Below are 12,422 nucleotides of genomic sequence, written 5' to 3'. Positions count from 1 at the left end.
ATTTTATTCTCCCACAGCATCAAACGTGGAAACCCTTTACTGGTGATGAAGTTGTGTTCTCTCCTAAACAAGAGCTAACTAGAGATATTTTTTTTTTTCTTATCTTTTTACAGTCTGACAGCAATGCAAGCTTTCTCCGAGCTGCCAGAGCTGGCAATCTGGACAAAGTAGTGGAATACCTGAAAAGTGGAATAGACATAAACACATGTAATCAGGTAAGATATTTGAAGGACAGAAGTTTGCAAGAGTGAGTTGCAAGAAACTCCCCTCAATAACCTGTTGTTTTCGTGCTAGATGACTTCATAGAGATGTTTTGATTCACCTCAGGCTACGTTTTCAGTCTTGTTCTTCAGTGGTATCTTTCTGCAGGAAGCTGATAATGTCTATAAAATTTTGTTGCTTTTAGTAAAGCTTTGTGTAAACCTTTTTGGGCTGCACTTTCTTGCCAGTGTCCTGCAGGTATAGATACATGTTAGTGAAGTACCGGTAATCAAAACTCAATATCTGCCTTGGTAGTCTAACACTAATGGCCCTGCTATTGTGAAGTTCCAGTTCTAACAGAAACACTGAGCACTAAGTAGAGTTGAGTTGTATTCTTCAAAATACTCAAATTATTAAAAAAAAAGAAAAAGGTTCTAGCTGAGGAAGTTGTTATGTAGTGTTCTTTGGATACAGGTAAATAGTATGATAAAATATTCCAGGACATCAAGTCGAAGGTTCTCGGTAATTCTGGTTGGTTTTTTTGTAGTAAGCTGCAGTTTAGATGTCGTGAGGCATCTGCGTTCAGCAAAGCACTCCTCACTGCCTGTTTGCTTGGGTTTGTATTGCTGTGGCGGAGTGAGACTGAACCGAGGCCCACCCGTTATCCAGTTTTCTTTCCCATACTGCGAGTCTTATTCTTTTATTTGCCTAGAGAAGTGGGACTGTGCCACCGCTCATATTTTTTTCTCTGTTAGTTATTGCTGTTTATCTATTGTATCCATTTATTAATTGTAATGAGGCATGCCCATGTAATGGGTGTTCCTCATTTTAATGAAAGATAATGCCTTTCTCCAGAGAAGTTGCATTGCAAATAGGGGTTGAGGAGCAATAGGTATTACAGCAGTTTGACAGATGAGCAGAGGATGGCAGTGAGATGACTATAATTAATAAATTCTACGGTATTACCAGCTGCCAGGTTTTGGTGTTGGGTGTTGTGTTTTTTTTTTTTTTTTTTTTTCTCAAAGCTATTTTGAAGACCTCTGTTCTGGTATCTTCATAGGTGTAGGGGTTAGTTTAAAAGCATGTTCCAAATTTCTTTTTGCAGACATTTGTCTAAAAGACAGTGTGGACTAGCATCCTTGGCAGAGCCAAGGAAAAAGTTGAAAGCCATGTATGAAAAATGGTATCTTTAGCTTATATGTGAAGACATTGTTGAAAGTTTTAAAGCAAGGTGTGCTTGAATAATAGGTGAAGCTGATAGAGACTTCAGGCAACAATTTGCAAAGATAAGTGCAGTAGTGTTTGAGTGGATTTCAAAGTTAAATTGCAAAACATTTTTCAGTCACCTAAAGAAGTTTCTTGTAAACATTTTTTTTCATATTCAGTGTGGTATGTTTAAGCCCTGTAGCGTGGGGACATTTTTAGAGTCTGGGGTTTCTATCATGGCTAGAGCAAAGAGTACTCTTTCAGGACGTGCTCTCATTCATATAATAGTAATAGCAGTAACTTGAAAAAAGAAATTATGGGTCTGAATTTGTAACAAACTTTTTACTGTTCTTACAGAAATTATCCTGGCCCTGTTTGCAATATGTTGTTATATGTTTCTCCAAAATAAAGAAATATAGTTTCTGGTTTCAATTTTATGCTTAGTTTTCAGGGCCTGTTGTTGGGTTTGCTCATTAAATTAATGTGAATGCTGGGGGAATGGGATACCAAAGAGAGATGATAGCAAAATAAATAGGTAAATTTGCACATTATCTGTGGATTTTATTCATGCCTTTTCATGATTTTCAGATCATTCAGTTAATATTTTAGTAAACAGATTTTAGAACCAAAACATTATTTGCTTGTACACAATACTCTTAAAATCAGGTTTTTCAATTTTTTTCTATTTTGTGGTGAAAAGTATCACCTAATAACTTAAAGACAGAAAAATGATGGGCAGTATGTGCTTTACTGAAGAAAAGAAAAATAATTCCATTATGAATCTAATCTTCCCCGTTATTCACATTACTTTTACGTTTTGATTTAATGAAAAATACTCCCTTTTTGGCAGAGGACGTTTCAGGTATAAGATATCTGGAGCTGCTTTGTCCTTTGTGAAATGTGTAAGGATGGATATACTAGTACTGGATAGTGGCAAAAATTGAGGTAGAAAATACTATTTTAGGTTTTGTATGGAGAAAACACATATATTGTCTTATCTCTTCTGATTACTATTCAGATTAAGATCAGAAATAATTTTCCTTACTGTATCCTGAGACACAGTTGTAGCTACTAATGTAAATTGTGTCCAGGAGCTGAGCTGCTAGTTGCTGTGGACATACCTATTATAAATAAGTAAAATATTTAGGAAATCTGTACTTAGTTTTGGAATTAGTAAGGAAATTATATTATGCCTCCATTAAGTTGTGACAGCTAATAAATTGCTTTTCAGGGCAGCTAGAAGGAAAAAGCCTGTTGGAACAGCATTTTGAATTTTTTCTGACAACCAAGGTGATCTAAGTCAGAATGAAAGCTTGAGTTGTTTCCTGCTCTGGTATGACCGTGGGTTTTAGAAGCTGTGGATTTGTTTGGTATCAAATAAAAACTATGAAAACATGGGTTTTCTTTGATGGCAAGAGCAATAAACCCCTGTAAAACTGTAAGTCTTAATTTTTCTGAAAGAATTTTAACAAAGTCTTTGGGCAGTATGCTCTGGAATAGTACCCTATCAGTGGTGCTGATAGCATATTCCCCAGTGTTTGGAATTTGGGTTGCAATTACTGTATCTCTGAACCCTCAGTGAAGAAATGAACCTTTTGTTTTCTTCTTGGATAATTGGAAGCCACTTCTATGAAAATTATTAGTAAATTGCTTCAGAAACCTGTAAGGGGATCACTTCAAAGGGGCAGAAAGAGTTGTAGTAAGTTTTTTCAAAGGTAATAGTTATACATCTTCTTTCTTTGGCTTACTTGTGGTGTACCCTAAACCTATTATTTCAAGAAAGAACTTTGCACCGTTTTTACCAGTCTCTTGCATTTCTGGTGCATTTTTTGCTCCAGTGGATCAGTTCTAATGAAGACTTTCTTGATCTGTTGGTTGTCCAGATGCCCAAATTCAATCTTGGCCTTCATAAAATTTCAGAAGGAATTTTTCACAACTGTGTAGTTAGTTATCTTCAGTGGGTTCTAAAACACTTCTTTATTTTGAAGTTCAAAGGAAGCAGGTGGAAGTTTAGCACTCTGCAGTGACAGTCTCCTCCTGTAGGAGCAGTTGCTGGAACTGTAGAGGTGATTGTTTCACCAAGAGTAAGATCAAATCCAATTCAAAATATGTATTCACAGTAGGAAGGGCATGGGGCAGTCTGGGCATTATAGAAATATTATGTACTACTTTATCATGCTGAACTCAGTATGGTCAGCCAGTTGATTTTCTTTAGTCAGCCCACACAAAGCACCTGATCCCCTGTGACCTGAGGTGCGGAAGTCTGAGGTTTCCCTTGCTATTTTTGTGAGATCTCAGCCAGTAAGTAAACATTCAGTGGATGGTATTTTTAGCTGACTAGCTAAGTTATGTCCAAGCAGATTAGAATCTTGTAGCTCACTTGAATTAGCAATGTAATTCTGATCGCCCTCATATGGTTAGAGAGTAACCATGTTTTTTTTACCTTGCTTCAGAAAACTGTAAATTTGGATGTTTTTATCAGTGGTCAATCATATCTATAACATATGACCTCCCCTTTCAGGAAAGTTATTACTGCTGTAAAAATACACTGTTAGGTTTCGCCATTGATATGACTGTAATGTGATAGAATGTTTTAGCTTGGCTCTCTTGTAAATCCGTCATATAAATCCAATTACTTTTGCTTCGTAGCCTAGGGACCTACAGTTGCAATGCATATTTAAGTGACTAGTATCGTCAGATTTAATAGGACTGTAACCATGACTTAAAATAAGTTTGCAAGTAAGCGTCTGCATCAGTCCTGAAAAGTGTCTTGACATTCTGGTGAATTCAGTGGCATTTCTTTGAAGGGGGACTTGAAAGGCCAGGCTGTATGGTGTCCGACTTTCCTCTAACTCTTAGCCAGATATAATCAAAATCACCACTAACTGGACAAAGGCTATGAATTTTGAAAGTAAAATTGCTTAAGGGTTGTTTTTATACAACATTAAAATCAATAAATAATTCAGTAGAAATGTCACATAAGCTCTGTTTTATAACTCACACATCATGAGATTGGCTAAAATTTCAGTGCACCACCTAAACAGAAACCTCAGAGACTGTTCACCTTCATAGATTGCAGCATCAGGTTCAACTTGTTGGCAGCATGGTTTTCTCTGTTTGACTGCAAAGAGAAAGAGTTCTTGGTAAAAACTTGAAGGTATTCAGGGAAAGTTTGGGACCAGAGGAGAAGACTCTGAAAATGCTGTCCCTGACATATGTCAACTGTGCTATGTCTTGGGCATGGGTTCTGTGAGTAGCAACTCTTAGTGAAAGGTGTCATTGGTGTGGTATCCCTGGTTATACTCCCATATAGAATCATAGACTGGTTGAGGTTGGAAGGGACCTTAAAGATCGTCTAGTTCCAACCCCCCTTCAGGGGCTGAGACACCTTCCACTAGACTCATATATCCCTGCACATAACAATTATAAGAAAAACTTCTGTGCTTTAGCTATGTGTGGGAACATCCTACGCTGTTAAATGGCCTGCCTACCCAGTTTCACCCCTGAGTCCTGGTTCCCTAATCATTCTGGTGTAAAGCAGCTGGTTTTCTCTGACATGAGACCTGGGAGCAGCTCAGAGGATGTTTGGTGCAGGGACCACTCTCCTCACGCAGCAGGGAAGGCCTGTGCTGGGGGTGCTGCTGCTGCTACTCATAGTCCCCCAGTATACCCAAGCAAACCTTGATCACTTAAGCCTTGTCTCAGACCATCAGCCACATTGTGCACATCTTACTCATTGCATTGTGCTCAAAAAATTAAAAGGTTAAAATCCCTCTTTTAATAGTGTGTGGTACAGAATTCATGTTATTTCAGGAACTTTCACCCAGAAAAAACCAACACGCACAGGGTGTGTCTTTGGGGCATGGTACACCACATGGAACCAGGAGAAGGCTGCGGGCAGGAGGTGGTGTGGGGCGCGCAGGCTGCTGCAGGGTGGCCTAGCGCAGACAGCACGACAGCTCTGCTGGGTCGCCTTGCCTGGGGGCATGGAGAGACAGCCCTGACATAGGAGTCTGGGGCATGAGGGATAGATTTTCAAAGTTTCTTGGTATTCTCAAGAACTCCAAATCCTTAATTCTGTGGAAAATTAGCTACATGTTCAAATTTAAAACTACATTTAAGTCCAATTGAATTTAATTTAAGTATGCAGCTAAGTGCTAGTCTGAAGAAGGCTGTTTTCCTGAGCTGGAGCTTTATACTATCCAAATGTTATCGGTACCACCAAGAAAGCCTTTATAAAATTTCTTGCTCCTTTTCTGATACTTATATGCTGGCATTCAGACTGGAAAAATGTCAAAACAAATTAAAAACCCTGTAATTGTGGCCACTATTTATTTTCAAAAAAAGAAAATTAAATAATCTAAAATATTTTGAGACATTTGCTTCCCTGCTGAAGAAATGCAACATATGATTAAAGCAGGCGTGTGTCAAATGGAAGTTAGGACACAAAAGTGAGAGCAATTCTGTTGTCTGTGCCAAGGACTTTAATGATGAGCAGGATAAGAACTGGGGCTCTCCATGTGCTGCTTATTGAAAACATATAGAAAGAGTCTAGGCTTACTGTCTAGAAGAACGTTTCCATTGAAAGGCCTACTGTCAAGAAGAAACTTGCCAAGTTATGTAGGACACAACATGGCAAACTGCAAGTTCCTTGGTTAGGAGAGAGTAAATCTAGACTTAAGTTCTTACATTCAGACAGGTACAGCAAATTTTATGTCTTTATTGTAAGCACCAATGTTAACAAACTGATCACCCCCCAGGACAAAGCACAGTTAATATGATAATTACTTGGAAATATTACAAGTTTTTTTTCCAGTGCTCATATTCTCTTGCTTGCCATGGGAGGAATATGACTAGGGTTGCTACAGATTTGTCTCCTGTGGAAAGTGCTTCCCATCTGCAGCTGTCTGGCAAAGCTCCTCTTGCACTGGATAGATGAAATTAGAGCCAGATGAATGCAAACAACAGAATGGGTGCTGCATGATTTCTTACTGGCTTGAAGGAGATAAAGCATTCCTGGAATGTAGATGGCAACACCACCAACTTTCAGAATCTGTGTTTAAGATCAAAGCTGGACTTAAAACTGCACTTATTAGGGTAAAAAAGCAGTTGACTAGTGTGCAAAACAGAAAAATCACATATTAACATGACTTAATATGAATGAAGTAATTTTACCTGACATCTGGGTTGACTTAACTCAGGAATTTTCTAGACTATGAAATATTGCAAGCTCTTGTCAAACAGTAGAAAACAAAAAATGCTAACATAACCCCTTCAGTTCTATGAATAAAATTGATCTCTAATTTGGATTGTCTCAGCCTTGCTAGAAAGAACTTTCCTCTGTGCACTGGCTTGTGTTTGATTATGGGAGTTCCCAAGTACAAAGAATGAACTGAGATGGGCATTCTACATCAGCAGCACTAGGAAGCCAAATTTTTTAGCCCTCACCATCCATTGAGCATGAATAGGCACTTCAGCTTCTTGCAAACTCTGATTCTGGTGTTTGAATGGGATGTCTAGATGGTTGCGTTGCAGCTGTCTTAAGAGCAAGATATCTGAATGCTTTTAAAAAAATAAAGCCTTGTATACACAGGATTATTTTTCTTAGTATAATGCTATTTTTAGACTAAATGCCATCTCAGAAAACAGTACATAATATTAAGGGTAAGTTTTCATGAACAGAGATAACACAAAAAGATGCTTTCTTCAGTTTTAGCATTTGTTTCTCAGATCCTGAGTTTTCATAGAGATTTGTCTTTATAGATAATCAAAGTATTGTTCCCAATGTAACTGTTTTCAAAAGCGGATGAAACTTAGCATTTCTGGATATGCTGGATGCAGGGATTAGTTACAGTTATTAATATAGTTATATAGTTAACAATTAGTTATGACTTAATTATGCTTTGTTGAATGCTACCTTCATATCAAGTTAAATTATTATGGAACTGCTTACTTTAATCTGAATTCAAGCACAACCATTTATTCTGAAATCATAAATCATTTCTATTTCTTTATGCCTGGAGAAAGTTAGAAATGTCTGTGGATAAAATTTCCCTGTTTTAAACGCAGTGTCTTAAAAAAAATCCTAATTACTGATATTTTATAGGATGAAAAACTGATAGCCATTGGAAATCTCTGATTCCACTAAAGCTATTTTCCTTGTTACAAATGTAGTTATTTCAGGACATGGTTGCTATTTCTGGTTAATGTAGCAGTAGAAAACAACTTGGTTCTGAATCAGTGTGAAAAATGTTGAATAGCAAAATGAACTTTAGGTTTACCATATGCATTTGTGCAGCCCATAGTTCTAGCAGAAGTTAGACCCAAAAATCTGAGAAGTCTAAGGGCTCATCAGCTGTCTGCTGTGTCTTGAAACAGAATTGGTAATCCAAAATGCAACATAAAGTAATGTTTCCCCATCTTGTCTTAGGAGGCTTGTCAGTTTTTCATGGCAATAGAGTTGCTTTTTTGGAAGGAAAAATTTGATGGATTTTGGCATTTGTTTTGAAGAAGTTTCATGTATTCACAAAGAATGTGTGTGAAGTCTGATACCTTGAAGAGGACAGGATTCAAATATTAAGTAGTTTTGGGAAGCCTCCAGCTCCAAGGCTCTTTAAAACTCAGATCTGTTTGTCTTTTGCTCTTGTTTTGTTGGCTTCTTTATAATTTGATTGGTGTCTTTATTGCTTCAGTTACAGTGGGACAGAGCACCAGCTATTAATTACTCCCTCCTTTAGTCCAAATGGAAAGCAGCTAACAGCCCCAGTAGTGCTAACTATAGACTGAAGTGGCACTGTGGTCATAATGAGGTCAACAGTATCACATGTTGATGTCACTTGGTAGGTTAATTCATTTTCATGAATTCACAGGCTATAAAGCAACATAAAGGGAGAATTTTCATAATCTGAAATTATTTTTCTTTTTTCAACTGTTCACTTTATTTTTTGGTGATATTTTTGGGAAAAACTTCAAGAAACCTTTGGACTTGAAAAGGCCATGCCCAGCTCTCTCATGTGCCCTTTCTCAAATCCTTCTTGAAAAGAGGTTGACCACATGCACTTTTTACTTCCCCAAGAGATTTATTCAGAGGAGCCAACCAACAACCGTAGACTGACATCTGTTAAAGAGATGGAGAAAAGTATTTGACTTTAACAAAGACTATTGATACTACTTTTTAGTCTCAGACTCTACTGGTGAGTGCATATGCCTTGTTAACTCTGGCAAAACATGTAAAGGAGTTAGCATGACTATGCAGAGTTAGTCACAGTAGCTTTTTAATTTTCATTGTGTTTGTAACTTATGCTTTGCTACTGATCTGTTATCTATATAAGCCTGTGAAACAGCATCAGTGAAAAGAACTTGGTAAAAGTGCAGTGCATTTCATGCTTCAAGAGAATGTCGAAACATTAAAAAAATAGATTTTTTTATTGTTTTGTTGCCTTTCATGATGTTTTCTCTGTAAGTTGCTTAAATACCATTCTAACATTGTGTGGCAAAGGCAAGAATAATTAGAAACCAAAATGTTGAAAATATTCCTGGAAACTGTTGTATCCCAACTTCCATTAGAGTTGATGGGAGTTATAAGGGGTCAGACTCTTAGCATAAAGAAGCAGCTTAATTTTGTTAATATACTTGCTTGCTTCCTTATGTTCTTAAATATACTAAGTACCTAATGAATTAATATGTTCAAATAGAAGTAAATTTAAGGGAAGCAAGAATCATTATATTTAACAAAGGTTGTTTTCTTTAGTGCCAAGACCATTGTATACTGAAGTATCACAAGAAAATGTCACTTGTATAAAGAATTTTTCCCCGTTTCCTTCAAATGCTTTCTTTCACTCATCTGTACATTTTTATGTTCCTTATACTTGTCAAGTCTCGCTAGCAGAAGGTGAGTAAGGCTTTCTAGGACTACCAGGTTATTGTCTATATACTTGTCACAGCTGAGCGTAGAGGGGAGGGTGTAAAAGCTGGAACTCTGCCCGTATTGCAGCTTTGGTATGCAGTTCGTCAGCAAAGCTGCAGTAATGCTAGACAGCTGCTAGGGCTGTTTTTTTTCTTTTTAATAAGTCAATACCGCTACAGTAGAAGTGATCCTGGCCTTGCCCTGGCTTGGCGGTCATGCTTCCATTCCGTGCTCTCTCCTGTGCTGACAGAAGCATATGTGCAGCCTCATACCGAACAGTTGAGCGACCTGATCTGCATAAAGATGGCTGGGGATAGAAATGAGGAGAGGAGAGGACAGGAGAGACAGAAGCACTTTGGATAGCAGTGCCGACTTGTCTGATTTAAAATGTTCTTTGAACTATAGGTTGATCTGCCAAGAAGTTGCCTTTCTGTGGGGTCAGTTTGCTTTGGTATGCCAGGGTTAGGCAGGAATAGTATAAGCCATTATTGCTGTTGGATGTAACAGCGATCTGGGTGATGGCCCAGAAGGAGTAAATGACACAGCAGGATTGACACTGAACTTGCCAGTGGCTGAAGAACTTCCATTGCATGAGGATCCCTCCATGAAGCAACTGAATACAAAGTCATAAGTAACATGGACTTCCTTGGGTGGTTTTCAGACAATAGCAGTGAGACAGTGTCTGTCTTAAGGGGAAAAAAAATGACTGACTTTTGATTGGCTTAGAAAAGGTTGGTGCTTTTTAAGATGTACAAGAAATCTGTGGGCTTTTCGGATGTGGTGAAAATATGTAGGGTGACACTACAATAAGTGTTGTGAGCCGTAGTGGTATGTGTGCACATTTGTAGCGCTCTACGGGATGTAAAATATAGACGCCTCTAGCTTAGTGGTAGAGGAGAAGAAGAACTGAGGAATCAGGCAGGGAAATATTTGAAGAACCAAGCTTGGAAGGTTTGATACTATATTCTTTTATTAGAGTTAGAATTACAAATGAGTCTCTGAAAGAAAGGTAGTTATGGTATATGTATGTTTTATAGGGAGGAACAGTCCGTATGCTGTGCAGTTTTGCTTAGCAGACAAATAATTTCATCCCCCCCACCCCCCCTGTATTTGGTAGGCATGGGAGAGAAAAAGGGAAGTGTCAAAAACTTTGGTTGGTCTAAAATAAAAGAATTGAATTGATAGGAACGGAGGAGTTGCATTGATTAAATCTGAGCTTCTGTCACCATAAGTAGCAGGGATCAGCCATGTGGGTTGCAAAATAATTACAGCACTGGTTCTGATTATTACGGAGGAACAAAGCTTGCTTTAAGGCTTCAGTCACGCTGGCCCTCAACATTTGCAGTGCAGTGCTTGCTTCTGCTATTGCTTGCTCCGGCTTACTTTAACTAAAGAATTATGGAATTTGAATGTGGACAGTAGGAACTGTATTTAGGCTATAGTTTCTTTCGTAACCTTTTTACTGGACCTCATGTATTCATTTTGCTCATGTTTTAATGAATAAAAAAGCACCATATGTTGCAAATAAACTTAATCTGTGCAACAATATTAGCTTTCAGCTGCTTAATGTGGTATCATTAGATATGTGTCGTAGAGGTATGGATACAGGTATTTTAAGAGATTGCTGCTGATTAAATACTGAAACAAGCCTTGCTTTGTCCATCCTTGGGACATGGTAAACTAAAAAAGAAGCTTCCCCTCAACTTCCTGCATTCAGAGGCATGTGTGGGTGCATAATTTGTGTGGACCGTGTAATATTGCAATATCTCTGCTGTCTGTGGACTTCAGTTTGCTTGCAAAGGATGAAGTTTAATAACATGTCATAGCAACGTGTCAGCTGTGTACAACTGTAGGGAGTCAAAGTTACCATTCATACTCTCATAGAAAGTGCTGATGACTGAATCTGTGAGATCAGATATGAGAACAGGTCTTTGTTCTCAAACCATGAGAAAAACACTCTGTATTTCCCCACAAAATACTATTTCAAAGCTATCAACCACTGTAGGTAGTAATTATGGTTATTTAGTACTCAGCTGAGATTTAAAACCAAGGAAGATTATAGCTTTCTGAGATGTTTTCAGCCTGCAATGTGCAGTGTTCCTCATCTTGATGATTATGGTCAACTTCACCACATAATTTTGGCTAAGAATTTATCCTTGACTTAGGGCATGGCACTATTGCCACCACTGGGCTCTGCAGATGGGTAGTGAGAGTGTTCCTCTGCAGTAAGGAAGATCTGGTTGCTGGGATCCACACAATGGGATTTGAAACCACATTTCTGATTAACATTTCCTAACTACCAGGCTCCCTAAGGGTATTATTCTTCTTTTGGCAGCTTGTGCCTGTAGCTTTCCTTCAGTTCGTTTGCTTTTCTCATAGTCGCCCTTCTGAATTTGACCACAAAATCTGCCTGTGCTGCTTTCATGAATGTAAAACTAAATAGAGTTACTTCAGAAATGCATTTGGATTTCTGTGTCTGCAGCCGTTGGACCCACTCCCATTAAATGCCTCCCATGATGTGCTAAGTGCTTTAAAATCCTACTGGGAATTACAGGCTTGAACTGCCTCTGTGGATGGACAAATGAAAGACCAGAAAGCTGCTTATTTATTTCACTATTGAAGTGACTGTCAACTGCTTAGAGACGAGTGATAAAAATGACACAGTGCTAAACTTGCTGCAAGTTACTCAAATACCTGAGTCTTGCTTATGACACTTGCAGTATGGAAAACAGGAGAATGCTTGAGGGCAATGGCAGTATCTGTTGCTGTCACCTGCCTGATGTACCATGAAAAATACCATAGGATTGTGAAAAATAGGTTGGCAATTCAGTTACAATAGACTGTCATTTTATTTTTTTCCCATGGGTGGAACAGGCATACTAGGAAGAGGAAGATACAGTTTCCATGGCTGGAATTTGAGATGAAGTATCCTATTCCTATTTAATGTGAAAAGGATTTAGATGCTAACTTTCTTAGGTTGCTTTTTTTGAAAATCTTAGCTTTTATTTAATTAATGTTCTCTTCCTTTTTGAATGAGGTCACAAAACCTTGAAGTTTAGAGACTTGCTCGTCAGAAACCAGCAGAGGTACTAAGTCATGGGTCAAAAGA

The 12,422-nt window shown here is 38.1% G+C and overlaps 1 protein-coding gene across 17 annotated transcripts in view; it reads left to right on the top strand.

Moving 5' to 3' along the window:
• The window catches only part of ANK2 (ankyrin 2), a 253,472-nt gene that overhangs the window by 94,362 nt on the left and 146,688 nt on the right, over positions 1-12,422 (top strand). For all 17 annotated transcript variants that reach the window (XM_074905236.1, XM_074905230.1, XM_074905229.1 and 14 more), the window contains one exon: positions 114-215. In XM_074905236.1, the coding sequence (XP_074761337.1) occupies positions 114-215 (102 nt within the window). The remainder of the gene's footprint in view (positions 1-113; positions 216-12,422) is intronic.

Source organism: Athene noctua, chromosome 4, assembly GCF_965140245.1.
Source record: "Athene noctua chromosome 4, bAthNoc1.hap1.1, whole genome shotgun sequence".
Lineage (NCBI taxonomy): Eukaryota > Metazoa > Chordata > Aves > Strigiformes > Strigidae > Athene > Athene noctua.
Note: the sequence above shows the minus strand (reverse complement) of the source record. Positions and strands in the feature narration are given on the sequence as shown.